This window comes from Gymnoscopelus braueri (assembly GCF_963280865.1).
Source record: "Gymnoscopelus braueri genome assembly, chromosome: 21".
NCBI classification, from domain to species: Eukaryota; Metazoa; Chordata; class Actinopteri; order Myctophiformes; family Myctophidae; genus Gymnoscopelus; species Gymnoscopelus braueri.
In genome coordinates, this window is record NC_137623.1 from 24,786,087 (window position 1) to 24,813,878 (window position 27,792).

Consider the following 27,792-nt stretch of genomic DNA (forward strand, 5'->3'; position numbering starts at 1 on the left):
CTAGGCTACAGGAAGAGAGGATGGAGAATGGACGCCATTCCCATCAACGGATCTGCTGTACTGTATAGTCGGCAGCAAGTTCGGGTTCCCAGGTGTTCACATCACCAAGGATCTCACCGGGGATGAGCACACTGGCCTGTGGTGAAAAAGGCACAGCAATGCCTCTTTCACCTTGGGTGGCTGAAGAAGTTTGGCAATGAGGCCCAAGATCCTACGGGCCTTCTACAGAAGCACCACGAAGAGCATTCTGACAGGATGCATCACCACCTGGAATGGGAACTGTATTGCCCGCCACTGCAAAGCGCTGTAGTGGGTCGTGTGGACTGTGGACAGCCCAGAGCATCAGTGGATGATATACACAATGGACAGTGTGTCGGCAAACCAGTAGGATCCAACCATAGGCTGTTTCAGCTGTAAACCGTCTGGCAAGCGGTAGTCTACCTCATTCTCAAGGCTCGGACCAGCAGGCCCCCGGGACATATCTTTCCCTCAGGCAAACAGGCTTATGAACAATGGACACAACAGCCTATTGCCTGTCTTCCTTCTACACACACGCTCAATTACAGCTGTGCATACACAATCACACACTAACAGGCAAACAACTACATATACGGGCATGTGCATTTATTAAAACAGGACCTACAAACACACACACACACACACACACACTTCAAAGGGGTCAAGGGTAAAAATTCTGGCTGGGGGTCAGCAGCCGGCGAGTTTGGGGGTGGGAGCAAGACTACAGTGGTAGTAAATATGGACATGACCGAAATTGACATTTTCAGGCAATGAATTTAGATCCGTATATATAGTGATCCCTGTCATCAGAGCAAATCGATGCAGTTAGGCACCGGTTTCTGTTTTTTAAGATGTCACATGCCCATCCGGGACGACAGATTGACAAAGGGAGGGAGAAGGAAGGATGAAGGGAGCAGGAGAGAGGGAGGTTGAGAGAGAGGAAGAGAAGGAGTGGAGGAGGGCCTATTTTACTGCAATAACTCGGCCAATGCGGATTACTAAAACCTGAACACACTGATCGACACGTCATGACGCAACACGTTAGCACAATGCATGCATTCACAATTTGCTTTGTTCCCGACTTGCATCGTTCCCAAGGCCGGTCTAGTATATATGTCACAGTACGTTTGGAGAACCAGTACGATTGAAGACAGAGCGCTCGTTTTTAGGCACGGGGCTTCGGGGCGATGCGGGGCTTTTCGAGACAGGGTTTATTAGCGAGGCTCGCGAGGAGGAGGAGCTCCTCCTCCTTCTCCTTCTCCTCCTCCGTGTGTGTGTGTGTGTGTGTGTGTGTGTGTGTGTGTGTGTGTGTGTGTGTGTGTGTGTGTGTGTGTGTGTCAGGGAGAAACTAAAACAAAAGCCAGCAGAACACAATAAAAGTATCTTAACAGTCCACCTGATTCGAATGCTATCTGCATTGAATGGGGAAATAGGCGAGTTTATTAGACCTTTGAATGGGCGAAATAGGCGACCTACTTACCTACCCACGATTTATCAGACCATTCATTGGGTGTTATCAAGACATACTAACCTACCAACTGACATGACTTAATAGTTCAGTTTAGGTTTCGCTTTTGGTTTTGGACCCTGACGGAGGCGCGCAGTCACAGGCGAACTGTCACCCCGTGAAGGACCACAGAGGGAGCTAAGGCGACCGAGTTGCCGTCCTGAACGGTGTGACGTTCGCCTGTGCCTACTCAGCGCCGTTTGAGTTATGTACCGATAGGCACAGAATCGTAAATATTGTTGTGCGGACTGCTCCGCCTCCAAGTAGGTCAGTAGCTCCTGAATGAATGGTCTGATAAATCGCGGGTAGGTAGTAGCCTATTTCGCCCATTGAAAGGTCTAATAAACTCGCCTATTTCCCCATTCAATGCATTGATAGCACTCGAAGCCGGTCACACACGCGCGCACGTGTGTGTGTGGTCGCGGCAATATATGCTTGTGCACAAGCCTGGCTTGTGGCTCCCTCTAGTGTTGCTTCTACAGAATTGCTGGGTGGGTGGTAAAAACGAGCGAGCCTTCTTCAATCGTACTGGTTCTCCAATCATACTGTAACATATATGTATGTATAAATACACACACACACACACACACACACACACACACACTGTATACTGTATGGAGAGAGAGAGAGGGGAAGAGAGGAGGAGACAGAGCACGAGAGAGCAAGAGCGTGAGAGGGGTAGGACCTATTTTTTTAAAAAAACATCTTAATCTGGATGAATAATGAGAGCCTTAAATGGAAGCTCATAGTCTAATCTGGTTGAGCCACTCAGTACTTTGATCTTTACATCTTATAATAAAATACAGACTAAATCACTCTATACGTAATACATTTAAAATTTGGAAAACAATATGTAAAATAAGTAAAGTCAAAGAACAAGAAATTAACTATCTGAGAGAAATGTCATGTGACTCCGATTTCACTCCAAACGGTATTGATTGTTTTTAAGATATGGGAAGGGAAAGGTCTCAGAAGAGGCGTGATCTCTTTCGAATGCAGATCAATATGGTCTTCCTAGTCATCATTTTTATCGATATCTGCAAGTGAGGAGCTACTTAAAAGAGAATCTCAAAATTCTCAAAAACTCTTGGAGACCCTCTCCTGAGATATATAGTCAAATCCCATCATAGACATGATTACAAAAACACAATTGGGCAAGTTTATAAAATATTTCAGGAAAACAAAATTTAAGATCTAGATTACATTAAGGATAAATGGGATAAAGAATTGAAAATAATTATACAAGGAAATGAGTGGAATCAGAGTTTTAAAGACATTTTCAATCATACAAGATCCCTTTTTTGGATGGAATATAAAGCTCATAGTCTAATCTGGTTGAGCCACTCAGTACTTTGATCTTTACATCTTATAACAAAATACAGACTAAATCACTCTATACGTAATACATTTAAAATTTGGAAAACAATATGTAAAATAAGTAAAGTCAAAGAACAAGAAATTAACTATCTGAGAGAAATGTCATGTGACTCAGATTTCACTCCAAACAGTATTGATTGTTTTTACGATATGGGAAGGGAAAGGTCTCAGAAGATGGGTGATCTCTTTCGAATGCAGATCAATATGGTCTTCCTAGTCATCATTTTTATCGATATCTGCAAGTGAGGAGCTACTTAAAAGAGAATCTCAAAATTCTCAAAAACTCTTGGAGACCCTCTCCTGAGATATATAGTCAATCATGTCTTTTGTAAGACATGATTACAAAAACACAATTGGGCAAGTTTATAAAATATTTCAGGAAAACAAAATTTAAGATCTAGATTACATTAAGGATAAATGGGATAAAGAATTGAAAATAATTATACAAGGAAATGAGTGGAATCAGAGTTTTAAAGACATTTTCAATCATACAAGATCCCTTTTTAGGACGGAATATGCTTGAAAGATGACTATAAGGTATTTCCAAACATCTGTCGATATCCAAGTACACACTAAACTCTGCTGGAGGGGATGTAGGGAGAATAAGGCGGACGATACCCATATTTTCCTTACATGCCCCAAAATACAAATACAAAAGTTTCACAAACTATAGAACAAATATTTGGAAGAGCTGTTAACTTAGAAAAACACAATATACTTTTGGGAACACCTCCCAAAGGTTTACAGAGGGAAGATTTATATATTTTTTGGATTCTGATGAATAACAGCTCTCAAACTAATAACCATATGTTGGAAAGGGCTCTCTATCTTTCAAATAAAAAACTTGATTAATGACGCTAGAAGGACCATATTTTTGAAGATTTTTATTCATAAAAAAAAGAAGAAATGTTTGTTTAAATATTAAGTATTCAGAAACAAAAACGAAATAAAATAAAACGGAAGACCTATTACCAAAATGACACAACAAAGCCTAACCGCCCCCCCTTTATTTTTTTTGTATTAACTATATATTTGTTTATGTTCCCTCATAAAGGATATGTATACGGATACATGAATGAAATTATTTAATTTAGTTTATCCCCTTTCTAAGTATAGGTGAAGGGTTTTTACATGCACACAAAAAAAATCCGAAATGTCTGTTAACAGGAACATAAAACATTTTTAACTTAATAATAAGTATTGTCTTGACTCAATAAAGTATAAAAAGAGAGGGGTAGGACCCATAAACACATTGCCTAACAAAGGCACCTATATTGTTGCAATTGCTGTATTTTTAATACCATTTTACTGCCATTTGTAGTTATTTCATTGCTATTTTTTTTGCTTTTTTCTCATGTTGCTGCAATGTCAAGGAGTAAAAACCCAAGAATTTTACTCTTCATAATAGTATAACGGGATGTAAAAAATAAAGAATCTTGTATCGTGTACCTCTCTGCTCTTATAGAGCAGGTAGACTCTTTGTGCTGCCATAATAGTCAATAGCAATCTGGATGTGTGAGATAAAGGTGAGGCCTTACTCACACAGCAAAAGCTGTTCCAGGAGAGAAGAGGAATGGAGAGAGAAACTTTTAATGATCCGCTGGAGGAGCACTTTTACTTCTGTATAATTGGTTCAGACAAGCTACATGGGCCACCTGGAGATTTGTGTGGAGATCAGGCCTCTTTGAAAGGGAGCCCCACTGTCACTCACACTGTAGCAGTGAAAGTGAAAGTGAAACTGACAAACACACACACACACACACACACACACACAGCTTCATGAAAATAATTGACTGGTCATCATGGTCATCATGTTTACGCCAAAAGGGCCGGCAGAATACACCTAACTGAATTTAGTTTCCAAATTCAGTAAAACAGCATGTTTGTTCTCCAAGAAACACTGGCTCCCATTAGTGTGTTGAATATAAATCAAAAGATTTATATTCTATCTGTAATATATATTTTTGTAATATTTCACATAGATTTTTGGTTGGTAGAGGGAAAAAGCTCCCTCTATTGGCTATGCGCAGGGGCTAACGGAAAATACACATCCAGTATTAAAAGGGGTTGCTATTTTTACTGAAGTGCATCAACTAGTGCAAAAACTAGTCCATATAGCCCACACTTTGTGCAGACTTCAGACTAGCACAACAGATGACATAGCCTGTGGCAAAGAAAATGACAAAACCCACTGAGGAGAAAGATGGATAAACATAAAGATTAGAGCAAAGTATCCAAAATATAGTTTTAGTCAGATGTGGATATTTTTTAAATACCATGGTTTATTTTCCAAGGTTAGAGTTAATGAGCATGTGTGAATTTTTCATATTTTTTCCACCCAGAAACCAATATGCCTGAAAGGGGAAAAGGACAGCAATGATCTTTCACCACTGGCCTCCAGAACTGTTTTAGGGCTGTCAACCATCCATCCTTAAAGGGTTTTCTTAATACCACTTGGTCCTGGTTTTAACTGAATTTAATGTATTTTATTGCTTTCTTGCTGTATTTTGTTTCTCCCCTTGTCACAACACCAAGTAGGACCACAATGGAAATAAGCCTTCTGGTCACCCTTTTGAGCAAAATGTGAAATCGGTCGTTTTGTCCTTATGCTTTGTCAGTCAATAAAAAAAATCAATAGATTTTTCAGTATACACACTGTACAATGGTAACACCAATAAAGGTTTCCATGTGCCAACAAATCCACACAATACAACTACATTTGTCCTGAACACACAATCTACTTGTGCAATACTGAACGCAGTAATTGGGTGATAAATTCATATATTCCATAGTTTGACTGTTTACAGCAATACTATCTATCTCGTTACTTTCACTTGTCCCCGATGCAGTGCCCTCCGTATGACCCCACACACACGTGTCGTGCACGCGTTTAGTCACAATGCAATGCTCTCCACATAATGCCCCGTGCGCGCGCACACACACACACAAACAAAAGCAAGCATGCATAGCAACCAAAGTCCACAACATCAACATTCCATGAATCCCTCATGGTCTCCTCCTGTAACTCAGTTTGTCAGTATATCCCCCACAGTATATTGACTATACTGTGGGGAATGCTGTTATTGACTGAGTTAATATTCTATTTTCTAATGCAGTCAACAGCATTCATCCTTCAAAGACTTTTCCTTCAAAGAAAAAAAGAAGCACACTCCCACCGTCTGTTTATCAGTTCTTCATCTGTTCTCAGACAGGAAGGGACAACCCCGCCCATCACCTCTGTATGAATGCATACTAGATAAGAGGAATGTGAGCTCTTTTCATCCGACACACGTTTTCCATCATATGTCAGTTCAGTTGCTCAATGTAAGTCTGCTTCATGTACGTACAGTATGTGCGTGGGTGCATGCATGCTTGCACAAGTAAAGAGAACTTCACCAGGTAAAAAGCAAACATTTCAATTTATTACACATGACAGCTCACTCTTACTAGAAGTGATAAACCGAGCAGGAGCAAAAAGCATGATCAATCTTGAAGACAGAAACCTAAAATTGGACAAATCAATAAAGCATGAACGGCACATTAAATGGTATCGCGCCCACCAGTCTCTGTGGAAAAAGGCACAAACGGAGCGTAAAGGAAATCTCACTGGATACATGGTGAGTCACCTGTGCACGGTGACTAGGTAACACATTTCACAGGAAGGCTTTTCTGTTTGTTCTGGTTGCACTCCCTCTGGTCTGTGCTGCTGTTCTAGACGTACTGGTATGTTAATGAGTCACATTAGTCATCCGCTGACCTGGAACTAGACCATGTTAGCAGGCACAGAAGGACGCAGTCATGATTTATACCCCACTACCATCCTCCTAGTCCTTTGTCTATGGAATCCTCCCTCAAACACCCGCTCTCTCTCTCTCTCGCTCTTTTCTCCTGTGACTCCTCCCTTCTAATTCTCCGTCCTTCACCTGCCATGGATTCTGTCTCCCCGTCATTTCCTCGGATCAATAAGATAGGTTCAAGGAAACGACCTGGATGGAAATCACAAGACAGAAATAGCACAGGTTTGTGCTATTTCTTAGTTACCCTTCACCCACCTCCTCTCCTGACCTTTTCCTCTGAAGCCTAGCTTATATGTATGCACTGTACTGTATGTATTGGCCTTACCTCAAACAACTCAATTTCTCAGAATGACCTCTGGCCAGTTTTTCCCCCCGCAGGCCGTCAGGTTGGCTTAACAGCTCTCACAGAGAGCCAGAGAGAGTCAGAGTACATCCTTTTGATTGCAACGGAGTGGTCCCGTTCTGGAGAGCGGTTTGCAAGATAGCCACTTCACACTCGACAATACACCTGCCATGGGTTAAGTTGATTGAATGAACAATTGAAGATATGTCTAGGACAAACAGAGTTCCCTGGAATGTATAGATAGATAACGATACAAATAAAACACTCAAGTTGAACTTGAACTTTAATTGGAAGTGGAAGGCAGTGCTTTGTTTGAGCCTCTGGCCAAGTGAGTCCAGTAGTCCATTGACCTTCAGAGGAGGAGCATTCTTTCTCTCCTCCAACACGCCCCCTCCGTTTCTCCATCTGAAATCCCTATGGGACTATTCGTGCTAGTCTTTAGCTGCTGTGTCCGCACCCCTCTGTCCCAGCACCCTCTTCTTGAGTAGGTCCAGTTTATCGGTGGCCAGAGCCTCTCTCAGGGCCCTGAAGAACGCGTGGTAGTGGGCTGTGTTGTGGAGCATGAGCAGCACTCCTGCCAGGAGCTCATTGGTCACCAGGAGGTGGTGCAGATACGCCCTCTTGTGGTTCCTGCAGCAGTAGCAGCCACACCCTTCCACCAGGGGCCTGAAGTCCTCCCGGTATCTGGACAGAAAGACAAGCGAGGCAGAGACAGTGTCAGTTACGGAGTTCAAAGGTCAACAGAAAATTACACGTTTTGGGTCACTGTGAATGAGTAGCGAAGAAATGGTGGGAGCAACCACACAATGTCAACAAGAGATCTTGAGCTGGTATTTCAGAAGTGAAATAAAGGTTAGGATAGAACAATAGAATAATATCAACAATAAAAATCACAACAAATCTCCAGGAATATATTAAGGCGACAAACCTCTTGTCCTTCAGGTTGATCTCAAAAGGAGTTATCAGCTGTGCTTGGTCTTCAGCATTAACAGCCCCATTCTCTTGTGACTCCCCTACAGTGTCTCTCTCTTCATTCAGCTCCAGCACTGCCAACATAATGCATTAGTCACATCAATGCAACAATCCCTAAACACTGTGCACAATCTCACCCCCTGCTAAAAATACATATTTACCCTAAATGATATCACACCTTAAAAAAAAAAAAAACACCCCATTCAGAGAACCCAACCCCAATTACAAACAATGCTGTGTGTCCTTTCAGCCATTTTCAACCCATCTTCAAATAATTGGTCCTCACCAATGCTCATGTTGGTACCATTTTTAGCTGTGTCCCAGATGATGTCACTGGTAGGCAGATTTCGGAATTGTTCACAGCCCTCCTCTGAGACACAGACCATGAAGACAAAAATGGTACCATATTATAATGAGCATTAGTGAGGACCAGTTATATGAAGACAGTGTAGGATGGAAATGGGTCAAGTAGTCCTTTAAGAGTTGTCAAACACAAAGACGGCACGGCGGTGAGTAAGGACATAAAAGAGAAGGAAAGAGGGAGAAGCGATGAATAAAGAAACTGGGCTACAGCAACACACATGGCAGTGGAGATGAAGGGGAGATCGAACAATGCCATTAAGTGCTGGTGCTAAGGCAGTAAAAAGGGAATGGGAGATGAGTACGAGTGCAAAAAAGGGCAAAGCGTAAATTAACCCATTAAGACCTGAACGCATCTGTGTCATTTTAGAATTAATTGGCTATTCAAAAATAGCAGATATACAAGCTCATAGCACGGCACCGAGTGCCGCGCTATGAGCTTGTAGATCTGCTATTTTTGAAAAATCGTGAAAAATATTTTTTCATATTTTTTTTTCAGAAAGACTGTTAGGATTTAGATTTTTTTTAGAAGTGGCCTCAGGTCTTAATGGGTTAAACATGAGAAAGTGAAGAGGATGGGGAGTGCACGAGGCACTGTAGACCAGTGGTTCTCAAACGTTTTCATGCCAAGGACCCCCAAATTGATAAATATTTGGCTAAAAAAGTTTTTTTTGCTAGAGACCCCCAGAAGAGAAGATTTGTGATTCTTGATACTTCAAAGATGAGATAAAAACGTTAAAAAAAATAGCAGATGTACAAGCTCGCAGCGTGGCACGAAGTGACGCGCTGTGAGCTTGTATATCTGCTATTTTTGAATAGCCAACGTATAAATGGATAAAGTGGTTAAAATTATTGTCATGCTATAATAACAAATTTTGCTGGGGACCCCACTTTGAGAACCACTGCTATAGACAGAATGTAAAGTTAAAGTTAAAGGGCAAAACTAAAGGGAGTACAAGAGACTTAAGTAAGAATTAAGTCGGTGGACGAAGCGGGAGTTTATTATTTGTTTATTAATGTAACGCCCGAGAATCGAACCCGGGTCTCCCGCGTGGAAAGCCAACATCTTAACCACTAGCCCAAAGGAGGATTCTCCCTTCGCTGGGACACATACTGTATTAGGCTGCTTTGGTCATCAGACTAGGGCTTTCACCAACTAGTCGACTAGTAGACCTACCACTAGTCGAATAGATTTTTTTTTTTTTTTCATTGTTTTAATGCCATAGTAATGGCCCATTACTATTATTATTATCCTCCTGCCTTCATTTTTATCAAAAGGGGGTCAAAAGTATGCCCAATAATAGCCTATTATTGGGCAATAACCCCCTTTTGAGGATCCTTGGAGACGCTGATGTGCTGCTGTGCCAGAAGCGCTTACCTTAAAATGGCATAAAAATAAAGGCAGGAAGATAATAATAATAGTAATGGCGTTAAAACATTTTTTTTTTCATTTTTTTGTCGACTACCACTGGGTCAAATTAGTCGACCAGTAAAAACCTCTAGTCGTGAAAGCCCTACATCAGACATCAGGCTCTGAGCCACTACTGCTACACTGACCCCCCCTTTTGACCTCCCCCCTACCGGGAAACCCAATTCCGGATCACGACACCAATGTAACGCCCGAGAATCAAACCCGGGTTTCCCACGTGGAAAGCCAACATTTTTTTTTTTTTTGGTCATCAGGCAGAGAGGCTCTGAGCCACTACTGCTACTATACAGTACTCCTTTCCGATGTGGACATCTGGAGGTGCCCGAGTTCAGAGAAAAAGTTCTAAGACCGCCCAGCCAAAGCATCTCACAAGTCATTTATCACAGAAGAAAAAAGATAAAAAAACAACCGGAATAAATAAAAAACAGGAAAAGATGGCGAGAAGGAAGAGTGAAAAGAGAGAGCACGGAAAAGAGGAGTGTGACCAGAAAAAAACAAAGTGAGAGGGGTAGCAGGTGTGCTAGCATATGGTCGTCATATCGTGTCGGTGTAGAGGATGATTAGTCTCCACCCCACAGGGTCTTCTAATTGGTCCAAGAGGGGAAATTGGAGTCTCTCGTCTGGGTTTGCTGGTTGGTACAGCTCTGTTCTCACCTCGAATGAACTCCATCACAGTCCCTGAGCAGAACTGATTATCAGAACTTCACTTTGTCACATGACTTTAAAAATAACTTTCTTAGCTTAAAAAAAATAAAAATCTAATGGAGGCCACAGAGGGCACTGTCATTGCCTCCCAGATAGCACACTAATAATGATGCCTCTCTCTGCTTGTTTTGCTGGGGACAACGAACAGAGTCTAGGGCAGGCTTTAATGGCTACCTCCAATTAAATAGATGCAACGACTTTCACTCTACATTGATTTGATTTCACCGGTAGACTTTCTTTCAACTCAATTATTTGAACTGACCACCCGAGGCAAGTGAATCAGGGGTCACCACCATGCCAGCTGGTGGTGGACATTTGCGTCAAAATGATAGTTTTGCCAAGGACATACAAAGTGGTCAATACCAGAGAGCAGCCGTAGTACAAGTGAACGATCGTACCTATACATGACTCGTAGCGCGTTTGATCAGGCTCCCAGAGTTACCAGCCAACTAGCCATCAGTAAGGAGGAAATCAAGAAGATTCCATGAAAGAAGAGGTGAATTTGAACACCAAATTCAGACGGCTGTGACCAAGCTGTGACCAAGAATACGACGCCCAGCATGAAGATCGCCTAATTTGGCCAACGCCAGCGTGGCGTCACAGCATGATGTCACATCTCTAGAGATAAATACTGGAACCGAACAGAAATAGATTCGGAATGCATCGTATTTATGCCACGGGGGACAAGTATTTGATCATATCAGTTAATCAGATATCACCATATCTTTGATACCAAGCATATAATTGACTGCCAAGGAAGAAGAACTCAACTTCCAAACCACGGGATTGAGCCTTACAACCTCCACAAGAAGAAGTAAACCAGTCCTACGGATATAATATAATACAAGATAAATAATATCTTCACTACAGACCACATGGTCAAATACATGCACTGTCAGTAAACAATAATGCACAGCTAATGATGCAAAAACAGCAAAACACTGACTACTAAAGCTACCTGTTTGCCCCCCTCTCTCTGCGTTCTCTCTCTCCCTCCCCCTCTCTTCTCTTTCTCTCTGTGTTCTCTCTCTCTGTTCTTGCTCTCTCTCTCGACTACAACAAAGAGCAAGCAGTCGTGCTGAATTCCATAGTTGACATTGAGCAGCGAATGATATTACATTACTACAGTATGTGCACAATAACACAACTGTATACTGTATAAAGCCTAGCCTACATCTGCCATGGAACACGTCCACGCCCTCCTGGGACTCATCGCTGTTAAAAGTTGTAACACTCGCTTGTACTCACCCAATAATTAACTTGGGGTCAGCTAATTGTCCTCTAGTTTCATATCCATTAGAGAAGGAAAACGTGCAATTAGTAAAATCTCCACTTTCCCACGAGACAGAATGCAATGTCATCCTGACACTTTACCAAATTAATTCATACACATTCGGGAAATATTAGAACACACACACACACACACACACACACACACACACACACACACACACACACACACACACACACACACACACACACACACACACACACACACACACACACACACACACACACACACACACACACACACACACACACCCCTTAGCTGTTAGGCACATATTAGTATTCTACAAGTAAGACGCGCGAACGCGGTAAGCGAACGCAAAAAAAGAAAAAAAAAGAATGAAAAAAAATATTTTAAAAAAAGTACAAAGTACAAAAAATCTCCGTTAAAAGGAGCATCTTAGAAAAATACAAATTCCCAAAAAAAAAACTTGGAATGTTTTTGAACAATTCAACAAAGTGTTTGAAGTGCCTGTTTCACCCACTTCCGGGGGGCGGAGCCAAAATCCGAGCCCGATGTATTTGTTCGTAGACCCCCACTTAGGGGGGGTAGAAAAAGTTTGGGAGCGATTCGGGCACTTTTCATTTAACATGGGGTTTCAATGGGGAGTTTTTAGGAGCCTTCTCCGGGGCGTGGCTTCCGGGGGAAGGGGCGGGCTTAAACGCAACCTTGACAGGTGTGTTCAGTTTTCAAAGACCTTTCATTTGATGTATGGTACGTCTAAATTGGACATTTACTTATCTCAGAGGAGCTGCACACAGAGACACAGAGATACAGAGATACAGAGACACAACCCGAGCAGGGTTACATAGTAAGCTCCACTTGGTCGGAGGCGCGGCTTCGCCGCGCCTCCTCCCGCGTTCGCAATTACCGTTGAAAAATATACTTCCCCCACCCCCACTTTAAGCATGCACACCTCACCTCACACACTACCAGCATACTCAAACATTGAATATTTGTTGTTCCACATCAGGGATTGTTTACGAGAGATTATAGTTAGTTAAATCATGACTTTCAACTATGCACGGATACAGACAGATTTGTTTGTCAGAGACAGTTATATGGGGCGGCAATAGTTGAGTAGTTAAAGTAATACTAGGTAACGTTTTCAACAAAACTAAAGTTAAATTGTATATCTTTTGCGAGTGACACCCACTCCGTGAATTTCACCCCCGGAAGCCTTTTATTTATATATTTTCTATTGAACGTGTACGGGGGGGACTTTCCCGGGAAAATGACGTTCCTGGCCAACGTCATGACGTCGTGGCCGACGTCCTCAGGAACTACCGCAACGGTTTCCTGTTTGGCCAGGAACTACCGCACTATTAACAAAAAGGAACCTCACGCTGATTTTAAGATAATGTAGGATTGGAAGATCGAAAAAGAACAGAAAAAGAAAGCACAGCTCATGGTAACTAATGCTCCACTGGCTAAGAGAAACGATCCGTAGATAGTATAAAACAATTAAAAGATCGCTTTTTGAAACGCTTCCGGCTTCCGGTGAAAACGAATGGAATTCTGGGTAATCGAGGACTAGGGAAATTGTATGCAGTGACGGTAGTGACCAGCAGAGGTTGCTAAAAATCGTTATTTGTGATTCTGCATTGTACAACTTTAAGGTACTGCATAGGCTCTGATACCTGACAGCGAGTCCCGGGTTCGATTCCCAGGCCCTGTGGACCTTTGCTGCATGACTCCCCGACTCTCTCCACTTAACTATCGCATAAAGGCATACAGTACATTCTTGGTCTTTGATCAAGGGCAGATACAATTGTAACATGGTAGTAGTGTATCTACCATGTTACGCTATATACGTAGTATGCCGTCCAAGATATATATTCTTTTATTGTATACCCTCTACTAACCATTTCATTTGGTGACAACGCGCATGTCGCGAGTGTGCGAGGGAATAACATTGTATACCCTCCGAAAAAAACTAGAACACACCACTGTTTCAAAGTGTTTACTCAAGCAGTAGGGAAGTCCCTTTACTTTTCTAAGAAGAAAGCAATACCGTTCCATGAGGAATGGAGTTTCACACCACACTGCTTTCCACTAGGTATAATCTATCTATGTATATTCACATTGTTGGAAGAAAGATTTTCCTTGTCAGACAATTCCATGGTGAAATCATAGCTTTCTATGGGTGGGTCTTTCTCTGCATACGGCGCTGACCCTCAGGAGGAGATACTTCAGTTGTTTTTCACATTTTGGCATTAAGAACAAACGAGAAAGAAAAAGAAAAACCTGCACCAATTCCCATTGGCTTTAGGCATAGATGGCGCTTTACATGAAAGGTCACTTGATTACCGGAGCAACAATGTGAAAAATAACAAGGAAGTGCACCCAAATTCTAATGTCTCCTTTGATAAAACATGCGTGTAAAAGAAAAAATAAAGATAAATAAGTTACAATCAAGCTCTCAATTCCAACAAAAGTCAAATTGCTCCTTGTGTGCTTTAACTGAAATGCTTCGTCAACAAAACTTCAGGCAGTTATCAAAATTAATGCCCGAAAAGCAATTTCTCTCCATAAAAATGGGTTCTGCAGTGTCAAAATGAGGGATTGTGGCATTAGATATACTTGTATGCCTGTAAGCAGTGAAGGGAGATTGACAGGAGTTTAAATGGGGTATTGTGCAGAGTAGAAGATGATGTGAATTTGATCTGCATTCTCCTGACAAGCTCTGTACATTGAACAATACTCTAGACTAGAGGTCTACACTTTATATATTGAGATTGTACACATAATCATAATGCATATATAGTATACATACACCTATATACATAGATATGTTCTTATGATGGGTTGTCCCTTTTAATTTGTGCCTTTCCATAACGCCAGATGTACTAGTTCTACTTTTGGGTGTCAAACTTCACTTGCACACTCATCAATTTCTCAGAAGATAAACATTATTGCTTACCGCCCTAAAGACCATGTTTATAACTATAATTTGAACACTGGAACAAAGTACCAAACTGTTCTACGTCAAGAGTTGATCTAACACCGAACTTCATGTCATGTCATAACACGTCGATGCACCACACCTGTAGTCGGCGCTGTACCTGCGCGCTCCGGGTCTGAGGAGATGTCGAAGTCGAACGAGAGAGCACAGCCTCGCTCTGTCACCTGGAACGGGAAGAAGCTCTCAAACAGGTCCACCCCCGCTTCTGCACATGCCAGTACCTCGTCAGGCCTCCCAACTCCCTGGAGCAGTCTACGTACAGAACACACAGCAAGCACAGGCATCAAACGGCATAAAAACAAAAACAAATACAATGACAGGAAATCATGCATGACCAAAAGGCGCTGGTCAGTGCGCTTTCTTTGGCCGAGCGGAGCACTTTCAAAAGTTGAGAATAGTTTTGAGAAATGCGCTCAGGGACGTGGGCCAGTTTTTATCAGCTGACCAATCACGATGGTAGACAAACGCAAAGCTGCATGTCCGAGCTTATGGTCTATAATGGATGTACTGTTCTCCATTTTCCCCGTTGTCGGCCGTACTCTTCTGCTCTCCCAAAAAAAAGGACATAGCGAGTTCAATTTATCTCCTCTTGTTATATAAAATGACCATTGCAGGATATTAGGCCAAAATAGCGACGAATGTAGAGCGATTACTCAGAGCTTATGTTATGTAAACAAAGTGCACGATCCCTCTAGGGCCAGGCAGTGTCTTTTCTTCATAAAAAGCGGATTGTATGTTGCATTCACACCAGACGTGGCAATTCTACTAGAGCGATATTTGCCCCACACACAAACAATGGGTGTCTCTCCGTTTCAACTTAATTTGAATTTTTTTCAACTAACGCAATTCACGTCACTTCGTGTGCAGACATAAAACATTGCTCTTTGTTGCGTCTTTACATTGACAATAGCGTCACTCCAAAAATTCACATTGTGTATTTTTCTCCCTTCTAGTGGGTTCCAGTTTATTGGCTCTCTCCCTGACCCTCTGCCTGTAGGTACCAAGGCCAAATCCATTTACCATTCCATAATGACCCTACACGGCCCAGAGGGAACCTCTGTATCTTACAGCAGCCAGAACACCCAGCAGCGACTCTGATCGGACAAGATTCATGACTCAGCACTAAACCCAATAAGGCCGGCAGGGTGCCTCTGGGCAGCTGGATGCTGAGTACTTTGCTCCTTCAGGGTTCAATCTCAATCCTCAGAGTCACGGCCAGCGGAGATTATCCTTCACCTTCAGAAGAAGGGTTAGGGACGGTAGTAGTGTCCTCCAACGAAATGCCACTGAAATGCCACCGCTGGCTGGGAGAACTGGGAGACTCCTGGGAGAGATATTCTTTGTGTGAAAAACAAAGGCGGTTGTCATAGCTTCCAAGTGGAAAGGTGGGCGTTGCCATGGCTTCCAGGGGAATTAGCCACCATAATGGGAGAAAGGTGATGGTTGGCAAGGAAGGTGTGGATCAAAGGATGGAACGACAGGGGGCCAATAAGTCCGTTCTGGCAGTGTCTAGGTCAAGCAGAGAAGGAGAATAATGATAGTTCTTCCGACGCAGTATGAATGGGAGGTGTTGGGTGGTGCACATGGCAAAGAGCACAACGGAACTGTAAGGGTGTCTCTGTGTGATCGAGCCATTGGATACCTAATTGGCTGAGCTGGTCCCCCGTAAAGGACACAGCTGTTCTCTGAATCAGATTATTATCGAGTCGAGGACAGAACATAGGACAAGAAAATAGAATCCACACACACTGGTATGGCAGCTCCACTTAACTGTTTATTGCCGTTCTCAACATGTGTAGAAATGTTGAGAACTGCAATAAACAATTAAGTGGAGCAGCGATACCAGTGTGTGCGGATTCTATTTTTATTTTTTGACTGTTGATCATTGTTTATCCAGCACCTGAGAGATTGGATGCGCATGCATTATCTCCTTTGTTAATGAATACCAAGGCAACCTCTAGTGTTTAATAATTACAGCTCCTTACACGGAAAGCAAACAACGGCAGAATGACAGAATACAGCACTGTAAACAGTAGGAAGAGGTGTCCTAGATTAAGTAAGTGATGATAATCAGAAGTATCGGTTTGTCTGTGTCAAAAGAAAAAGTAACCCAAAAACCATTAACCCATTCAATCCAGGAACGCATTCCGTGTCATTTTAGATTTGAGCTATAACCATTATTTTATACTTTGGCTATTCAAAAATAGCAGATCTACAAGCTCATAGCGCGGCACACAGATCTGCTATTTTTGAAAAGTCTTGAACATTTGTGCAAATCTTTGAATACATATATATTCTCGAACATATTTTGATGGGGACCGGCTGCCAAAAACATTGACATGAAAGAGTTTTGAGAACCACTGATATAACAACATAATTTTTTTCAAAAAACTGTTAGGATTTAGAAGACATTTGTAAAGATTAGCAAAAAAAATAGCAGATCTACAAGCTCATGTGCCACGCTATGGAGCTTGTATATCTGCTATTTTTGAATAGCCAAAGAAATCTGAAAAATGACAGAGATGCGTTTCCCTCAGCACTACAGCATCATGTGAAACACAATGGCCACCTGGGTTTGTCCTCCGGTAGCTCCTTGGTCACGGCACTGATGAGCTGGCTCCTTAGAGCCTGGTCCATGGAGCCCGCCTGGAGCCCGTCCAGGCAGAAACCGGCTACGGGCCTCTTAGCCGTTTCCTTGGCTGAGCGCAACCTCTCTTCCAGGATGTCGCCTCCCTCCACCACTCCAAACACCTCCACCCCCTGCAGCTCCTGGCAACGACGGGAATCGATAGATAATTAAATTGGCCACGGTTCATGTTGTTTACAGGTGCCCGATGACTCACTTTAACAAATCCTACGCACATAGAATCGACGGTTAACACGAGCCATGGCTAAATAATGACATTTGCCACATTTCATGTTTACAGTCAGATAAATGGTGCATTTATAAAGCGCCTTTCACACTGTGCATTACATTCACCCATACACAGACGCTTTCACACAATGTTGGCGGCGGAATCCATGCAAGGCACCAACCTGTCAGTCAGGGGTTAAGTGGTTCAAGGCAACGGCGCCGGCATGAGGGAAAAAGTGAGGGGACATTAGTGGGTGGGTGGCATTTGCTTCTTTCACACCCACACCCAGCATACAAAGATCAACGATTTGTTGTGTATTAGCTTGTCTGGCACCGAGTTGATGGAGTTGAGAGAGCAACTGCACGTAGCCAGTAACAGAACTGTCATTGCGGCGAGAGGCAATGACAGAAAAAACGTTTGAAAAAAAATTAAAAAAAACTAAATGGTTTGAAAAAACTAATACTAGTAACCAGCATTATGTCCATAAGCTGAGCTACTGTCAATAAGGTCTGGCCGATAGTACATTTTTATCTAATGACTACATTTTCTTTCATAATAAATTGTTGTATTATAGAAAGTGGGACAATCAACATTTTCTTTTTTTTTTACTAAAATTTTTATCCCGCGATTTTTGTAACCCATTTTTTTTCACCCGGTGCCAATTTCCTAAGTGATCCTGGGCGCTACACCAGCCCTACACCAGCACTACACCAGTCCCCCACAGTAGGGAGGCCAGGGCCGAGCTCATGCTTCCTTCAGGCATGAGAGCCAACTGACCTTCTTGTCACCTGACAGGGGGGAGTTTCCCTGGTTGGACGTAGCGCGTGGAAGGAACACGTTATTCCAACCAGTTCCCTTCCCCTCCATCAGGCGCCCCGTCTGTCATGGGGGAGGCGGTATAGCGACCAGGATTACTACATGTTTTTGTGAGGGTATTAACTACCCTAGGAGACACGGGGAGAACATGCAAACTCCACACAGAGTAGGCCCTTTCGCCGACCCCACCTAGGGTATGGGCGCTGATGACGCGGAGGAGAAGACACGCCCCCAGCGCCCACAGCGTCCCCGGCGGGAATCGAACCCAGGACCTTCTAGCTGTGAGGCGACAGCGCTACCGACTGCGCCACCGTGCCTCCGACAATCAACATTTTCAATGACTAATAGCGGCGGCTACAGTAAGTACACAACATAAGCATAACTTTACTTCATAAGGTTAAATGATAGTTAGATAGTAGAAAATACTTTATGGTGACTTGCTCTTCTACTGTATGTTCTCATGCTATGAAAACTGTTCAAAAGTGAGTGGCTTTCTTCGTTCTTCAGGCTTAGGCTATTTGGTAAAGCAGTTATCTCCACAATATAGGGTGGAAACCAATGTCTTCCCTATCAGACTCTCATTTAGAAATATCACCCCAAAAAACATTACAAGCTATCAACGCACCGCGTCATGGTTGTGTCGACAGCTTATAGATCCGTTCTTTTGGGCACAAGCCACATAAACAATGAGGCGCGGCGGAGTATACAAATTCTAAGCATTTTGGTTAGCAAATAAGCCTGTAACCTTAGCCTGTAACATTACGTGGTGAACAATAGACATGCTACTTGCTTGAAGCTTACGTTAATACAATGAACATTAACGTAGCGTAGACAGCAACCTTAACGCAACATGAAACACCTGAGGTTTCAAAAATCTTATTATATTAAGCAAATGCTTTCAGTACGCTGGGGCCCTCGCATGATCTTCTTCTACGCACCTGTCTCCTTTGTAGGTGTGCAAAAGACTTGCTTTTTAGTATTTCTTAATGTGAATTGAGATAAGATTAACTCTTATCTCATCTGCACAATCTGCTTTTTTATGTTGTTGCTGGCTATGTTGTTTTGTTGTATTGTGCAAATAAACAAATAAGAAATACACTAAACATAATCACACAGTCTAATACCTCCCTTGGGGAGACCAGTGGTTCGTCGCGTGTACCTGCATGTTGTGGTGCAACAGCAAACACTCGTCCAGGTGGGCTAGAGTTCGGTCCACTGACTTTCGGACCCTTTTACGAGAGGGACTGCACTGCCAGGTCTCTCCGTCTGCCATGCTCTGGTACCAATCCGGCAGCACTGCCTTCTGGAGAGCCATGAACTTGGCTACCGTCAGCTCTATCCGCCCCCCACTCCCCCACACAGACACCGTCTGACAACAGAGATGTATAATTTTATATTATTATCTCAGACATCCAATGTCAGACAACCACAATGAAAAATGCATCATTCATATATACTGTATATATAATGGTAAAAGCAGTGGTGGAACGTAACTAAGTATATTTACTCAAGTACTGTACTTAGGTAAAATTTTGTATTTTTGTATTTCCAATTTAAGTACTTTTACTTCTACTCTACTACAAATATTTGAAAACTTTAGTTACTTTGTAGATCTTGATTATTATTACAAAACATACATTAGCCACTTCAGGCCTATATACATTTCGGCCATTTGAAAATAGCCGATCTACAAGCTCACAATGCGTCACATCGTGAGCTTGTAAGTCTGCTATTTTCAAAAGATTTTTATACATTTTATAATTGTGAAAACTTGTGAAATGGGACATTCTGCATAATGAGTACTTTCTACTTTTGGTACTTTAAGTACATTTTGATACCAATACTTTGGTACTTTTACTCAAGTAAATTTTTTATTCCAGACTTTTACAGGGCATTTCCACATTGCAGTATTGATACTTTTACTTAAGTAAAAGTATGCAAGTACTTTTTCCACCACTGGGTAAAAGGTCATGTTTATGTGCATCTCTCTGTTGATGAATATGTAGGGGGGTGGCCCCTGACCTTGTTGGTTGTGTGGCCTGTAGGGCATTGTGCTGCAGGGTCATGGAGAGAGCAGTACAACACTGTATCATGAAGACCTGTGTGAAAACAAGAAAATACTTTCAACAGAGAATAAACGCAAAGATGACTCGCCAAGCAAATCAACATAAAAAACGTTTATATAGTATGAAAATAGACTTTACAAAGTGAGGTGATTAAGCTAGGCAGTTCAAGGACTCTTAGTTAATTCTCCAGACAAAGCCCAGCAGCAAACACCTCACATTTCCAACTGGCCAATCACTGCTCTCACTCTCCACAGCCCCTGGAGCCAACAATTTAATAATGTTGTCCATGATGAAGTGATCAGGATGGCAATTATATTTGTAATTTCAACTTTAGTTGCCTGGGGCAGCATACTGGCTTTGAGGTACACGTTACTATAGCATAGGTAAATGAGGTCATGCGTCTGGGGTATACTGTATATATAATCCTCAAAGGATAACTAGTTTTGAGTTGAGCTCCTTATGCAAATGGATGTTTTTAACGCATTAAGAGCGGGAAAGCAAGCGTGTAATTTTAGATTTGCGCTAAAAAGCATTATTTTATACTTTATAAAAGATAGCAGATATACAAGCTCATAGCACGTCACTTTGTGCCACGATAAAAAAAAAAATAGCGTGACAATTTGTGCAAATCTTTTAATGTATAAATATATTTAAACTAAGGAAACATTTTTAACTTGAATCTATGCTTCTGGGGGTCCCTGACACAAAACATTTTCAGGTGGGGGTCGGCGGCCAAACACATAACTTCGGGGGTCCTTAACATGAAAAAGTTCCAGCACCACTGATATAGCAACATTTTACAGAAAACTGTTCGAATCGGCCTCAGGTCTTAATGGGTTATGGGTAATTCGCTTGTGTCTTTGCAATTTAACCAGCACAAACACACTAGAACATATGTCACAGGGAAAATGGCATTCCAGGGAAATTGACAGGGGAGCGCTTGTTTTATAGGCACGGGGCGGTGCTGCGAGGCGGGGCTTTGATGCGAGGACGACGACCACAACAACAACATACTAACCAGGAAGCTACGCTAGGGGAACGCTGAAAATAAAATGGATAATATGAGAGAAATACTCAAGTAAAGTACGAATACCTCAAAATTGTACTTGAGTAAATCTACTTTGTTACTTTGCACCACTAGTACAAGCCTCAGTGGCGCACTTCGATAATCATTGGACTCCCCACCCACTACCACTGGGAGCCGGGGTTTGACTCCAGCTTGGGACATTACTTTTTCAAACAACCGCGGACTACTTTTTTTTCGCTGATAAAGTATAGTTTTGGACCATGACGGAAGGCGCTCCGACTTAGCAGACCTTGAGGCCGAGGAGTCGCGCCCGAGCGCCTCTAGGCGCGAGTGCCCGCGACGACCGGCCGATGGTCTGCTAGTCGACTTAAGCGCCGTCCGAGTTATGTACCGATAGGCACAGAATCGTAAATGATGTTGTGTGGGGACTGCGTTTGCCCCAAGTGCCACTCACTGCACTAACATAGCCCGCCAGGCCCGCCCCCTGGAGTGTGTGTGTGTGTGTGTGTGTGTGTGTGTGTGTGTGTGTGTGTGTGTGTGTGTGTATGTGTGTGTGTACACGCGCGCGTGTGCGCATGCGTGTTTGCGTGCTGGTTTGTGCATGCGTGCGTGTGTGGTGTGGGGCTCATGTCTGGCTTGCATTGCCCTCTAGCGTTGATTCTACAGAATTGCATGAGGGGCATGAAAACAAGCGTACCCCTTTCAATTTCCCTGGAATGCCATTTTCCCTGTAACATATACACCAGAGTGATTGTAATTGTTAAATACTGTATGTGTGACATTTCCAATGCTATAATTATACTGACGCTGTAAAAAGACAAGGCAAGTAATTTTGTATAGCACATTTCAACAACAATGCACCCGCCCCCTTAACAAGGTAATTCAAAGTGCTTTACACAAAACATAAAAAAGGAATAATAAAACAATTGAATACAATTGAAATTAATTATGCAGGAGCTTTGATGGCAAGGTACATTTTAGACCATTTCATAGACAAAAGGCAATTCTAAGTGTTTTACATAATGCATAAAGAGCATTTAAAGAGAAGAAAGAATAGAATAGTGAAAGATAGCATAATAGACTAAAAAGGTCCAAATGCAACAATCTACATTTTCTACTCAATCAAGTCGCACACTATTGACAAAGATTGCAGGATGAACACTAATGATTTTGCCGACTCCCATGGCCTTTCCTCTAGCGCAGTGGTTCTCAACCTGTGGTGGGGGTCCCTAGATGACAGTGAATTGACAATTTAAGACCTTTTTAATACCTCCAAAAAAGAAAAAGAAAAGAAAAGACAAAATACCATTACAGCTGGATCAAATGGATAATACACACAAACTCTAACAGAGACAAGGTTTGTGGGAAGGCCATCTGATACAGAGGAGAGAGACTACTACAGTATGAAGATGTGACATTGTAGTAATGTGATTCCAAATTGGAAATTTAACAGTTGGTTGTATTTTCGTTTATTGTTTGGTTATGGTTCTCTTTTCGTTTGTTTGGTTTCGTGTCTTTTTCTGATGTGGTATGTTTGTGTGTGTGTGTAACAAAAAAGGCAATACAACTTTAAGTGACAAAAAAGGACCATTACTGCATAATTACAAAAAAAACTATACTATAAAAACTGTTAAAACATTGGCCAAATTGTCGAATAATATAAGTAAATGTTGAAAATAGCCGATCTACAAGCTCACAACGCATCACGTTGCGAGGCGTTGTGAGCTTATAGATCTGCTATTTTCACAATATTTATCTTGTTCCTTGTGTATCTTGTTCCTTGTGTCGTTTCATTCTCAAGATGTGAAAGAGAGGATGTTTTTCATTTTTGTAGAGACCTTTTCACAGCTGGTTACATTTGGCTACACATGCCATTTGAACAAAACCATCAAACTGTAAATATAATTGCAATTCAGTGTAAAAAGGTTGAAAAAAGGACTTAATGGTTTTAGTTCACACCACAGATGAGTGGCTTTCATTCGGCTACACTGCCAACAACGGACTGTTGATGATATTGCACTGTAGTTAATTAAAATTGTGCATTTGTATGTGACTTTGTTATGGTTCATTATGGCAGGAGATGCAGTCGGCCCTAAGTTATTTTCATATCTTCAAAAATGGCCCCCTTTGAAAACAGTTTGGACACCCCTGCTCTAGCGCCTCCTTCAGCGATTATACATTATACTGTATGCCTTCCACCTCCACCCAATAGTAATTTTAAAGTAATACTGTAACATTCATTTTAATAGTCTTTTTTTATTACACCCCTTGTGGCTCCATTGTCCTTACAGCGTTTGTCAATACGGAAGTAAGCTAAAAAAGGATTGCCACAGATAAGAGACCAGGCACCCGAGTAATATTTTGGGACAGACAACTACTACTACGATTTGAATTTAACCCATTAAGACCTGCGGCCGATTCTACAAATGCCTTCTAAATCAGTAGTTCTCAAACTTTCTCGTCCCAAGGACCCCCAAATGATATGTATTTGGCCAACGACCCCGCCCCACCTGAAAAGGTTTTGAGCCAGGGACACCCAGAAGAGAAATTTGTGTTAAAAAAAATCTAAATTATTCAATATTTTGGGGGGAGTTTCAAGATTTTTCAAAAGTTTTCAAAAATAGCAGATGTACAAGCTTGCAGCGTGGCATGAAGTGATGCACTGTGAGCTTGTATATCTGCTATTTTTGAATAGCCAATGCTAAAATCTCAAATGACACAGAATGCTTCCCAGATTTAATGGCTTAAACAACTACATTCTCGCATTAAAATAAATCTTAAAACTACAGTTTGTGACACAACACCAGTAATATTTAGAAAATTTGTTTTTGAGTATTCTCCTCCGCTATTGCCACTGGTTGGTGCGAAGAAAGAGAATGTGACGTCACCCCATTGAAAGTAAAAAACACCTCTCAAGATGGCGCCACCTGTCCATTGAACTCCTCAAGCTATATTCAGGGATATTTGGCTTTCCCAAGTTTACACAAGTCACCACCAATGCATCCCTGATAGAGAGGGCGGATCGAGTTCACATCTGGGCATTGTACTGTTCCTGGCTAGACACAAAATGTTTAATTGGGACAGTAGTTTGCGACATGTACAATTATTGAGAAACAGCCAGAGCTTTTTCAAAGTACCAAAACCAACTACAGACATAAAATGCCATGAAGCTAGGAAGCATCAAACATTATGCGACATTGCCAGTTCATCAAAAGCAACAGAAATACACTATAAGAAGGATAGAGCTCAGCATAACTACCCCAAACCTAGTTAATATTCAAACACTGTTGTATGTCTTGTTTATTTTTGCATGTTTGTTCAACCAATGGATTGGTATTGTATTTTTCAAATTATATCTCCTCTAGTGATTTACAGTACTTGGTAAGAAAGAAAAAATATTTCATTAGAAATATGAATCAATCAAAAAATCATCATGGAGCTTGTGCTTGCATTACCTGAAAATGTCCTGAATCCATTCTTGAACTCCTCCAATACTTCCTGGTGTTCTGCTCTTGAGGAGAGGAAAGAGAGACTAACAATGTCAGGGAGAATGACCCAGCCATACATGAGAATACATGCTATAGATGCTAAACACATAGAGTATCATGTATTCTACGGACATACGTACAGAGGTTCCGTGCATTTATTATAAGATGCAGTGGTGGCTCCTGGCACATTTTTCAGGGAGGGCGAATTTTGAGAGTATATATATATATTGTCTATATATTATCTCCATATTCTAACTTTTAGTGTCGTCGTAAATTAATGCCCTACTTCATCATCCTACAGCGGCGCGAAGATTGTAGATCTGCTACTTTTGCTATTTTTGAATTTAAATCCTGAAAAGTAACAGTTTTGAACATATAAGGTTTCCACCCAACAGAGCACACAACTTAATTACGGTTGATTATTTCTCCCCTTCAGTAATACCAATTGGTATTGTAATTGATATCGTTGTTATTGTTAACGTGCAATCGTTGGAATGAGCAACACAGCTAAACGATTACCAATATGCTTCTGTTGGTAATCTCTCTCGTTTTCAGCGACCTGCCAGTCACAGGTGTGTGACTCGCGCCTGGACATGGGTCACGTTTATCGGTGTTGCACGATCCTTACGAGTTATACCTCGTTGTAAAGGTGACTAATCAACGATTAAAAATACAACAACAATAACAATTGGTATTATTGACATTTTTGGAGGATATATATAGTCAGCTAGTTAACTTGACATTGTCATATTGCATTTTTACCTACATGCAAACTACAAATACAGTATGTGTTTGTGTTAAGTTCTCATCTTATTAAGACGACACATCCTACTCTCATCATGAGAGAGAGGCACACACACACACACACACACACACAGACAGACAGACAGACAGAGAGAGAGACAGAGAGAGAGAGGTGGGGTGCTTACATTGTGGACAGGGTGAGCTGAGTGACAGAGGGCAGGTTGGTCAGGGTGTGTAGGGTGTCCTGTGTGAGGTGAGGTACTGTCCCGCAGCGTGTGTACAGTAAACATCCAGGGACCTCCAGAGAGTGCTGCCCGGCCCTGCCGAGCCCCGTCAGAACACCAAGCCGGCATCCACCGTGAATCACACGGGACAGTTCCAGTTTCATCCTGCTGCTGTCTGCAACACAAGCACCGATTGATCGATTGATTGAATACTTTATAAACAGTTTGCAAAAGGTAAAGAGGTAGTGGTACCAGTTATACAATAATGCTAAAAGGGTAACACAAAAAGCCCAGATACCAGGGCTTGTTTCCATTGTGGACCTATGTATTCAATTCATCAAGACATATTGATTGATTGATTGATTGATTGAATAACTTATTTAACAGTTTGCAGATTGTACAGAGGTACGCTTTACAATGATGCTAAAAGGATAACACAAAAAGCCCTAAAGGCTTGTTTCCATTGTGGTCCTGTGTATTCAATTCATTAAGACATTTAAAGACATACAATAATAAACAAGACATAATCAACACTAGCAGCAATGAACGTATATCTTACATTTTATACATATGATAAACTTATGAAATGGGACTTTCAGAATAATGACTACTTTTGTACTTTTACTCAAGTACATTTTGAATACCAGACTATTACTTGTAACAGTATTTCTACATTGCAGTATTGATACTTTTACTTAAGTAAAATGTGTGAGTACTTTGTCCACCACTGCAGCTACAGTTATGTTCATCATGTTACAATGACGTCACACGTCCTGTTACAATGAATGCACAGCACAGCCCAAATAGTGCTTGTATTTATTTAGCCACCACGTTGCTAAGTTCCACAATCACGTGCTTTATGTCTTATAAGCATAATGCTTCGTGTACTCTTGATACCAAAACTGTGGCGTTTTCAGGGTTTGGAATCATATTAAGTAACATAATCATAATAATGTTTTAAGAATGCATATTTAGAATATATCTTTTGATATCTTTTCCACTTGCCTTCAGCTCAAACCCTGCTGTGCTGCTGTTGGTAGAAGATGAACTGCGTGTCGCGTAAATATGACGTCACTCAGTGTTGTTGCCCCTGGAAACGAAAACAGCTGTTCTTGTGTCACGTGTCATCCCGTTTATTTAACTAAAACGGCCTGCTGCTATATAACAATTACTAGTGTAATTCATTATCTAATGAAATCAGTGGTGTAAAGTAACTAAGTACATTTACTCAAGTACTGTACTATTTTGAGGTATTTTTTTACTTTACTGGAGTATTTCCAATTTCCAATACTTTTACTTCTACTCCACTATATCTCAGAGGCAAATGTTTTACCTTTACTCCACTTTAATTATTTTAAAACTTGAGTTACTAGTTACTTTGTAGATTTTAATTATTAGTACAAAACATACAGTAGGCTAACCACTTCAGCGGAGCCCTATTTACATTTCGGCCATTTGAAAATAGCCGATCTACAAGTTGCCTGTCAATTTTCAAAATATATATATTTTTTCATTTTATTCATTTGAAAACTTGTAAAATGGGACATTCTACATAATGAGTACTTTCTACTTTTGGTACTTCAAGTACATTTTGATGCCAATACTTGTACTTTTACCTCACTAAATTTTGAATTCCTGACTTTTACTTGTAACAGAGTATTTCTACATTGCGGTATTGATACTTTTACTTAAGTAAAAAATGTGAGTACTTTTTCCACCACTGTATGAAATACAGAACTTTTACGGAGGGAGGGGAGGGGCAACAACGTTTGTTACCATGGTTACCAAAGAGACGCTTTAGGTGCGTAACA

General features: G+C 41.5%; 1 protein-coding gene across 3 annotated transcripts; it reads right to left on the reverse strand.

Moving 5' to 3' along the window:
- Positions 1 to 6,302: 6,302 nt before the first annotated feature.
- qtrt2 (queuine tRNA-ribosyltransferase accessory subunit 2) lies at positions 6,303 to 27,034 on the reverse strand. 3 transcript variants are annotated; one of them, XM_080417367.1, is made up of 9 exons: positions 26,983 to 27,034; positions 25,943 to 26,152; positions 24,981 to 25,036; positions 20,455 to 20,531; positions 19,592 to 19,801; positions 17,331 to 17,530; positions 14,844 to 15,013; positions 7,971 to 8,088; positions 6,303 to 7,726 (listed from the first exon to the last, which is right to left on the reverse strand). In XM_080417367.1, exons 2-9 carry the CDS (start codon positions 26,143 to 26,145, stop codon positions 7,474 to 7,476), a joined length of 1,287 nt encoding a protein of 428 aa, XP_080273493.1. In that variant the 5' UTR covers positions 26,146 to 26,152; positions 26,983 to 27,034; the 3' UTR covers positions 6,303 to 7,473. The 3 variants fall into 3 exon arrangements, with proteins under 3 accessions (XP_080273493.1, XP_080273494.1, XP_080273492.1); XM_080417368.1 differs by lacking the exon at positions 26,983 to 27,034 and having other exon boundaries at positions 14,862 to 15,013; positions 25,943 to 26,155; XM_080417366.1 differs by lacking the exon at positions 26,983 to 27,034 and having other exon boundaries at positions 25,943 to 26,155.
- Positions 27,035 to 27,792: the final 758 nt, after the last annotated feature.